Raw genomic sequence first — 10323 nt, 5'->3', positions numbered from 1 at the left:
AGAATGGAGCCATGGGCCGTGAGGGGACTCCCGGGACAAAAACAGCAGAGCAGAACCCTGAGCCCACAGTGCGCAGCATGCATCCACCTTCACCCTGCTCAGCTCTGCTCCTCTTAAAAAGTGGTGAAAATGGTGCTCATTTGATGAGCTTTTGTTCAAGTGCCCCCAGCGCCATTCTTAAGCACCAAGACACTGATCCCCTGGATAAGTTCCCCAATGGCTCCATCCTGGTCCACACCCCAGCCCTAGGTCTGATTCACTGCCCTGACTGGGCAGCACCCCCCGCCCCTGCCCCACTCCTTCCCTCACCATGGGGGCCTCAATCTACACCCCTCCCCGCACTCTTCCACAGACTTACGTGCAGGGAGGTGCTATCCACAATGCCTGGCTGCATTCCAGTTATTAGATCAGTATTGGCTGGTTAATAAATCAGCTATCGGTATCATCCAAGAAAATCTTTATCTGTGCACCCTAGTAAAACGTGTTTATAATGTGGTAGGTACCATGGTTCTTCATATGCACAGTGGGGCCTCTCCCTGTTCCAAATGGGCTGTTGACATTACTGCATTTATTGGACAAACAGACTCCTGACATGAATAGAGTTAATTGCTGCATAATTTAATAACAGCTCTAGTTTAAAATAATGACTGGACATTTGTCTAGATGGTGAATCTGCCCACAGTTATTGAAAGGGTTTAGATGGAATAGAAAAGAAATGCTTCTGGACCAACTGCCAACCAAAGTGCTACAAGAAACATTTTCTGAACCAGTTACTCTACAATTGTCCCCTGGCCTGGAGTATGCTATGGAGATATTGTTCCATCTCCCTCCCCTACCCCACGATGTCTGAGGAGAATTACTGATGTTGTCCTGCTGTCCAATAATGAGGAACTTGGTAAAATGAAAGCATCATCTAAAATTTTTACTCATTATAACACATGCATACTCAGAAATACAATGAATGTTACACATTGTGTTAAACCTTTTCGAGACAGGTAAACCTCATTCCCAGCCTAGAGGAGAAAGACAGGTTAAGGCCCTTGCACAAAGGCACACACTAAGCAAATGATTTAGAATTCAAGCTTCCAGTCCTCCACTACAAATTAAACAATTGTTTGCTGTTAAAATATACCTGCCTATGCACCACTGTACAATATGCTTTAACCATGACCTTGGTTTAGTTGTAGTCTCTACAGTGGAGCTTGGCAATGTTTTGCAACAGAGGCCGTTTTAATAGCTACTTCTAGCTCCGAATGTAAGCTGCTTCCAACCCAGCCCATACAGCCAGAGCTGGAGACCCCGCTACCCACCACGGTGCCATTGCTTCTCCCAGCTGCCCAAGTGAAGCCTCCTACTGCTGAAATGCCATAGAAGACCCTGGGCTTCACGGACTCAATAAAATGGTTCCACAGGCTGGATCTGACCTACAAGTCATGCTGTCAGCCCTGCTTTACAACATTTTACATTTTCCCCTCACATGCCTGTATTTTGTTACAGTACATGCACGCCTGCAAGCAAACTCTAAAACAAGCAAAGCCTAATCATTTCCTGTGAGAGCAAGACAAAAACCAAACAATGGAACAAAGTTATAGCTCACAATACATATTTATTATTAGATATGTTTACAGAAAAGTCTGTGCAGTACTGCTAGTCTAGGACTGACGACTGGGGGATTCATTTTATTTATTTATTTATTTATTATAGTTTATGGCTTTGTTTTTCGAATTCTTTAAAAAGTCACAAAACTGATAAGTTCTGGGGATACTTCAGTCTTATTAAAAAAAGTTGAATTCCGAGATAAGGTGCTTTCACTAGCAGTTTAGTAACTACGGCCAAACAGAGTGTAGAACTTGGCAGGGTTCTTGCCACATACACATTTTGTTCCAGCCTGCAGCTCACAGAGAGGTTTGAAGGGGATGCAGAGACTTTTTGCTCCCATGGATGGGGCACCAGGCTCAAGATCTTGATCCCTAAGAAAGAAAAACAATTTTCTTTAAGCATTTTTAATTCATCTGATTTAATTAATAGAAAAAATAAGTTTCAAGATAGACGTATTGGGCCATAAAGTTTGAAGCTGATGGAGTAAAGCCTGCTTTGTATTTAGAAGAGTGAAAATTCTATGCAGATGGTGTAAAAAACAAAACAAAACAAAAAAAAACCCAAAAAAACCCCATCAATGTTACTTTAATATTTCACATTCAACTACATTTTGCTTTAAGGCAGGTAAGTTCCTTCCAGTTACATTACCTGGCAGTAGTTTTCTTGATCCAGTCCTCACATTCAATCTCCCCACAAAAGGGAATCTGCACAATCTAATGTAAAAGAAAGATGGACAGGTTAGATATTAAAACAGGCAGTCTCTTTGTTGAAAAGAAAGACTCCCGAGTCCTGCAGCTGTGATACAGCTAACACTGTCTGTGATTCCATGGTCAGAAGGCATATTAAAACTTAATTCAAAGGATTTTTATAGCCATCCTGTCACGAATATAGAGTTCAACAGTTGTCTCTTAATGATGAAACTAGTAAAGCACTGGTATAAACCCATAGCAGATTTTAAGAGGGTGACTGCTGCCTTCATATACATTGTTTGCATTTACAAGACAGATATTTAAAAGAAAAAGAAACTACTATAGATTCATAGATGTTTGGGTTGGAAGGGACCTCAGTAGATCATAGTCTGAACCCTGCTCTGGGCACGAAAGAGTGTTGGGGTCAGATGACCCCAGCCAGGTGCATGTCTAGCTTCCTCTTAAAGACCCCCAGGGTAGGGGAGAGCACCATCTCCCTTGGAAGCCCATTCCAGATTCTGGCAACACTTACTATAAAGTTCTTCCCAGTGTCTAACTTAAATCTGCTCTCCGTCAGCTTGTGGCTATTGTTCCTAGTGACTCCAAGAGGTGCCCTGGTAAACAAAGCATCTCCTACTCCTTGCTGCCCCTTCTCCCTGCTCCCCGCTATTAATTTGTAGGCAGCGACATGATCACCTCTCAAGCTTCTCTTGAGGAGGCTGAAGAGATCCAGGTCCCTCACTCTCTCCTCATAGGGCTTTGCCTGCAGGTCCCTAACCATGAGTGGAACCTCCTCTGAACCCTCTCGAGGTTGTCCACATCCCTCTTGAAGTATGGGGCCCAAAAATGGATGCAGTATTCCAACTGCGGCCTGACCAATAAGTTTTCTTCTACTCATGGAAATGATCTAGTCCCCTATGTATCTGTTGGACTGCAAAGAGAACACTTTCTTATACTGTATAAAGGAACACATTGCAGACTCTTAGTAAAGCTTCCCATTATAAATTCCAGCCATTAGGACTTTCATATTTTCTGAACAAGGCCCACATTTTAACTGTGGTTAATGCATGCCCTAAACTATGAGTGAACCTGGGTTTGCAGTTTTTAAACAGCTTAAACCTACAGTAAGTATTACAATAGGATGACAATGTAACATCTCAACGTTGTCTGAACACATGACACACAAAAGCAGCATCATGCAGAAAACACAAGAAGGTCTTTATGAACAGCTACTGTCATCAGGGAAGCCAAGCTTCCTTTGAAAACAATGTGCACCAGAGAAATACCACTGCAGAACCAGAAGGTGGAGCACATAATATTTTTGTGCAAATTTATCTTTTCAAGGGAGGGTCATCTTGTTTCTTTGGCACAATACCACAACCTTGAATGAGGCTCTGAAGTGCTAGCTGATGAACAGACACAGTTGTTTTTGTTACACAGTTTACAAATCAAGTTAAAAAAATGCAAAGGCTTGAGTTAGAGAACAATAGGAGGACAGGAGTAAAAAGAATAAGAAAATGGCTAAATAAGGTAACTAAGTGCATTTTATAGTGAATGGAATATCATGAGATAATACAAACTCCAACGGGCTCTGTACCTAGTCCTTAGAAAACATTTCATCCACTCTTTGCCTAACATTACACAAATCACTTAACCTCTCTTTATGTCTCACTATTCCAGAAGTATTGCACTAAACAGGAATTCTAGTTAAATTTCCTAAATAAATTTTCAAATATACTTATCAACTTATGGGCTAGATGATAGATTACAGAATTTCAAGTTAAAACATCAAGACAATGGCAGCTCAGTAGACATCTCAAGTAAAGAACAATTCGGTTAATTTCTTGAACGATTAAGAATTGCTTTTATGTAGAAGTGCACTGATATATCGGTTGCATATCAGATCGGCACTGATGAAAAGAAAATTAACATTATTGACCATCGGCTATTTTTGGCCATTGTGGCCAGTGATGTCACTGATACAGGGATGCAGCCTAGCAGTGTGGAGGGTAGGTCGGCTATCGGATTGGTATCAGTCACTATAGATGGCTAATAATCTGCTATCAATATCAGCCAAGAAAATCTTTCAGTACACTTCCCTACTTTTATACTCTGACCTACATGTCAGCTGCTCTATCAACACTTCCATTCTTTTTAGAATGCTAAATTTTAGGGAAGTCAACCCTGCTACTTTATCAGTTATTCTGAATATTAAACTTGGGAAACTTTCTGATGCCCAGCAATTCTTAAATGCACCCAATGGCTTCTGCCCATGTCAAAAAAGCAAGTTTTCTTTGACGCAAGTAGGATGTACTTTGGACTCTTGGAAACTCGCTATGATATTTGGTAATTATTTTGCAGCTACTTGTGTTGGAAAAATGACAGTAGCTTATCTTAATCTGAATAAGGTATTTGTATTAAGATCTATGGCTACTTCCTGTTGAAAAAGCAGTATACTTATTTAAAATGCTGCAGGCCAGGTAACAGGAATTTCAGATTACCTTATGTAGCCTTATTACCTGTGCGAGAATAAATAAAATTTTAAATACTAGTAGCTTAGAAAATTTTATTCATCAAAACTGTATTTGAGCATAGGGGATAACAAGCAGCACCGGAGGATTTGAGAAGTTACAATTCTAGCCAAATCTCCACTGAAACATTACACCTGGTGATAGAAGTAGTTTGATTAAAAACACCAGAGAGCTTCCTTTAAAATAGTAACCCAGCATTTTTTTTAGGCACCAGATACTCAATTGGCCCCTAAAGTATAACAAAAATTGTATAGGTTTCCCTGGCTTTATGCTGTACATGCATTTCTGGAAAATGGCGTAACTCAAATTTGCATAAAGGGAACCCACTTTACAATGTAACTAACAGGGATATATTCCAAGACCTCAACTATACTGACCCCGAGACCCATTTCTACCACTTTTACAAGACAATTTTGGTACTCAGCAACAGCAGACAGTACACACAAGCATAGGGCACTATCATAATGGGGAAGGCAACTACAAAAACACACGACAGACAACAAGCGAGGAGCACAGATCCACACATAAGACTATATTTTGTTGTGTGTCACTCGCGCAATGCACCGCATAAAAGGAGCTGACTGTGGGCTTCCACCATACCAACTGCATAAAAGTGAATTTACCTTGCATATAATGAATTTTTGGTATAAAAAGGGTCGCCACGTAAGAGCAAATTCACACATACGGAACCCACATAGAGTGAGGGAATCCTGTATATTGTTCTAACTATGTCAAAAGACACCTGTATTGAAGTTCAAAAGGGAATTTCTTTACCTTTCCAGAATCAAGTTCTTTTTGAAAGTCATCCATATCATTAGACACCACCATATGATTTTTCAGGTCTTCAGATGCTCTAAAAAAATAAATTCAATCAAGTTAAGTAAGTACACTTCTACAACAAGAAGTTACCAATTGAACAAGGAAAAGGAATTACAAGTACAGTAGATGCCTTAAAAATCAGGATATTTTCCAGTTTACAGTTGTTGCACCTAAAAGACAAATTGAAGACCCCCTCCTCTCCTGGTTGCAGGAGATTCCACCACACTAGCACATAAGCCCAAGGAACAGGGAAAATGCATTGTTTCAACTGCAAGAGGAACAAACATTACCTTCTAGTGCAGGGGCCAGCAATTATTTTGGGCAGAGAGAGGGCTGCTTACTGAGTTTTGGCAAGCCATCGAGGGCCGCATGACAGGCAGCCCAGGGCAGGTAAATATTAATTTTCTAAATTTTTCAGAGGCCCTGCACGCGGGATAGAATGGCCTGGCGGGCCGCATCTGGCCCCCTAGCCACATTTTACCCACCCCTATTCTAGTGAATACAGCAAGGGTAGCTGCAAGATGCCCAGACTATAAAGCTAGGGTGGAAGGAAAAGCTTTGTTGGTATATTTTTATTTTTTATTTTTTTTTAAAAGGAGAGACATTTGCAGTACATGGCAGGACTAAAACAGAGTGAAGAGAGCACTGACACATACAAGAAAATACCTTCACCATAGCACTTTCAAGACGGGTCTTAGTTGACAAGATTTCCTAATTAAAAACACTAATTGAATGGGGGGGGGCAGTGGAACAGAATAATAAAGTGTCCTGAACAGAGAAGGGAAAGATGAAGACGACTCTCTTCCCCAGTTAAATCTAAAGCAGATGAGGAAATCTCCTTTTCAGCCAAAATAAAAAGTCAAGTCAGTCACATATGCTGAATGATTTAAATTTCTCCTGTAGTCTAACCTGTTGTAGAGGTTAGCATGGATCTCCTCCAAAATCTGGCTGAGTTTATCCTCTGCCTCATCTTCAGCCAATGTCAACTTCTGTCCTGTGTCTCTTCTAACAGCAACAAACTGATGGTTCTTCATATCTCGTGGTCCCACTTCCAACCTAATTGGAACACCCTGTAAGCAAAATCAAAGAGTTTATCTTTATTTCTACACATTAGCAGACAATGTATTACAAATAGATAGCGGAACCAGTCAGTTTCAAAGAGTAAGACTTTCTTCATTCTGTTGCTATTAACACTCATTTCAATCTGGAGCCAATTTACATTGAACATTATTTATTCCTCTTAAACACATTGACATAACTAGCAAAGGAATTATATGGCTACTCTAACACTTGGAGGTAGTCAAGACTAGAGCAAACTTAAGCTTTGAGATTGTTTCTGCACCTTTGTAAACTGCACCTTTACCTATTCTAGATTCCTTCTGTCATGAACCATTTGAAACAAATAAAAAAAAAAAATGTTGCGACTCCTTTCCACATGACACTGTACAAATTATAATTATGGAAGCAACGGGAGTCTCATGTAGTACTTCATAATCTCCTAAAATCTCCTTGACTAAAGGTACTTATATATACTCCTATTTAGAGTAGCATCTGCATACAATGTTGAAATGGATGATAGATAGGAACTATTATGGCAAACTGCAAAGTAGTATGGTACAGATATAGAGTAAATAAAGGCCAAATGGAAAAAGTGTCCTGTTCTTGAACATAAGAATAAAAAGTAAGCATCTCAGCATGTCAAAGCCTCAATTTTCTAGCTAAGATCCAAAACAATGATTTCAAATTTGTACTGTCAGCAGACTGGTACAGAAGAAATAAATTATTGTGATTTGGGCAGTTTACCTACCAAAGAAGATATGCAAGAGCTTAACACCATGAAATATAAAACTCCCAAGTTTTACTTGTGCTCTAATAGTATTGTCATGACCAGTTATGTAACCCTAGCAGTCTGCTTTCAATTACAGGTTTCCCTCACTTTATGCAAGTTCCGTAGGTGTGAATTCACTCTTACTCAGTAACCCTTTTTATACCAAAACTCGTTATATGTGAGGTAAATTCACTCTTATGCGATTGGTGCAGTGCAAGCCTGCAGTCATCTGCTTTGTGTGGTGCATTGTGGGAGCGATGCCATAGGTGAAGAAAGAAAAATGTTATTTGGCAGAGACTGAGCCACCTGGGCAGTGGTGCCTGGATGGGGCTGCAGCACTGGCCCCTGCAGCCTGGTACCCTGGGAGCTGTGAGCCATGAAGCCTCCCAGCAGCAATGCCCACACCCACTGCTCAGGGCAGCTGGTGCTTCTGGAGCTGCAGCTGCCCTGGAAGCAGAGTGATACCACATTAGTACAGTTGGGGTCTTGGAAAGTATCCCTATTTGTTATATTGTAAAGTGGGTTCCTTTTATTTGAATTTGAGTTATGCACCAATTTTCCATGAATGCACGTACAGCATAAAGCGAAGGAAACCTGTACAGGCAGTTTGTTCTCCACAATTAGCAGAAACAAAAAGGGAAATGGTAGAATAGTATGTTAAAAAAAAAAGCGCAGAGGTCAGACTACATGAAGAGTACTGCTTGCCAGAATCTAAAAAACCTGCACATATTTACCTCTAAAAGCATATTTAATTCCCTCAGACACATTCACCAGCTTGCTATACCTTGCCATGGTTTTTTCATGTAGATGTTTACTTAAATGCCTTGTTATCTTGGAGGCCATATTAAAACAGTTTTAAAAATTATTCAATATGATGTTAGCTAGTGTAACTGGGACATAGTTGCCATACCTAGTGAGTCAGATTAATTCTTCACATTTTAAATAAAAGTGTTACTAATTTAGATTTAATATAAGTGTTTTTCAAATCACTGATACGTTCTAATCCTAACATGGCAAAGCACATTTGAGCAGGAAGTCTGTTAAATTAGTTCTATTAAAGCTGCACAAGTATTAATTTTGATGGTGCTAGAACAAAGAGAGACAAAGACATGTCTTTGTTTCATAATGTTTTCATACTTTTTAAACTTAATGACAAATACTAACTTTACATCCCGTTAAATGCACAGGAACCCAACAGTTTGTTCCCATTCAGGAACATTTTTATAGCTGAACTTTTTACTAGTCTAGTGCAATAATTCATTACATCCCTCTTCAGCTAGGTGGATGTCTCATCACAGGCACATGCTGTACTTGCCCTTTCATTTAGGACAGCAGTTCTTTTCCTTTAGCCCGCTGACAAATGTCAAAAAATTGCTGCCCCTGTTGCAAGTGAAAAACTGACTGTACTTACAATATTATGTAAGATAACTTTTGTCCTGGCTTTCCATTCCCTTCATATTCTGGACCTTCTTGACATTCATTGTACAAAACAGTCTTCCTCACCTCAGGACTAGCTACTTTTGAAATTGCAGGAAGACCTATTTTTACAGCAAAATTTGCTCTTGCAAATTACAGACCGAAGCTACAGGTAGATACTATAAACAAGCATATTTGAAAACTGTTAATAAGAATATTCATTAGTTTCATCACTTCCAAAACCTGCCAAGACATTTTCATATTCTGAGGAAAATATATAGCAGCTATAGCTTTCTGTTCTGAGAATAGCAAGCAGCACAGTGAAAGGATTAAAGCAGCCACCACAAACCCCTGCAGCCCAATCTCACATGAAAATCTCTTTACAGGAGTCTCACAAATTGTACCCCTTAGAGCATAAGTTCTCAAGGGTGTGCAGTGCTTCAGCAAGAATTGTATGTCTCAAGGTCTGCACAATATGATCTTAATGATACTTGGTACATTTTGGCTCCATTATTATATAATATAAAAAAATCCAAAGTCATCAAAAAGCTGTGCCTCCCAAGACAAAGCTCATTACTTACCGTTTAAAACTAAATATAAATTCCCCCTCACATGTTCCACAGGTTCTTGGTGAAAAAACTGCACAACTTCTTACTCTACTAACTTGTAGTTACAGTGGTAAAATAAGTACAGCTTTCCTGTAAGTCGTGGTGTCTTAAAACTATACTGTTTTCATGGTCTGATAGTCTTGTGTCAAAACTTGAGGCTGAAATTCTCCCATTATTGCAAATAGAATGATAAATTATGTATTGCATAATTTCACACAATTAATACTGTGAAAGTCAAAGATATAAACACAGCCAACTGTGAAAGTCTGTGGGGTATCCATGTATACCATGCAATGCTAACTTTTATCCCCTCATTTTAATGATCAAAAGCATTCAGATAAAAGTATTTATCAGTTTTGTCCATTACTGCAATTTTCAACAGAAAGAACAAGAATCTTCAACTCTCAAATGTTGTCTCTCACTTCTCCAAAGGACCTTAATATCATATTTTAAATATGCATTTTTATGACATTTCATGACATTTTCAGTCACATTTTAAATTAAGGATGCATTTATAAGCAATTTATAAAATGCACATTTTAAAGTATATCAGAATATGCTAAGGTTGCAAACAGAGGTAATAAGCCTATTGAAATTTCTGGATCACCAACTGATTTATTATAGTTCCTTCAAAATAGAAGGATTTAAAATAACAATAAAATGTGCCCACATTGTTTCTCTACCTGTAATAGGAGCTTTTCATGACCTTTAACAGAAAGCTTTGATCATCTTATCTGGAGGTTAGCATTTGAATATTTATGTAAACTTCAAACTCTGGATAAAAATAGGAAAAATACAAATAATGCTACCGGGTTGTAACTCCTTCATTGTTC

The 10323-nt window shown here is 39.1% G+C and overlaps 1 protein-coding gene across 2 annotated transcripts in view; it reads right to left on the bottom strand.

The window, feature by feature from the left end:
* Positions 1–1586: 1586 nt before the first annotated feature.
* The window catches only part of EPRS1 (glutamyl-prolyl-tRNA synthetase 1), a 56778-nt gene continuing 48041 nt past the window's right edge, over positions 1587–10323 (bottom strand). For both annotated transcript variants that reach the window (XM_090048705.1, XM_090048715.1), the window contains 4 exons: positions 6548–6708; positions 5594–5672; positions 2248–2312; positions 1587–1970 (listed from right to left, as the gene is read on the bottom strand). In XM_090048705.1, the coding sequence (XP_089904831.1) occupies positions 1820–1970; positions 2248–2312; positions 5594–5672; positions 6548–6708 (456 nt within the window). In that variant the 3' untranslated portion in view covers positions 1587–1819. The remainder of the gene's footprint in view (positions 1971–2247; positions 2313–5593; positions 5673–6547; positions 6709–10323) is intronic.

This window comes from Crocodylus siamensis, chromosome 1 (assembly GCF_052110815.1).
Source record: "Crocodylus siamensis isolate JL-2025a chromosome 1, ASM5211081v1, whole genome shotgun sequence".
Classification (NCBI taxonomy): domain Eukaryota; kingdom Metazoa; phylum Chordata; order Crocodylia; family Crocodylidae; genus Crocodylus; species Crocodylus siamensis.
Note: the sequence above shows the minus strand (reverse complement) of the source record. Positions and strands in the feature narration are given on the sequence as shown.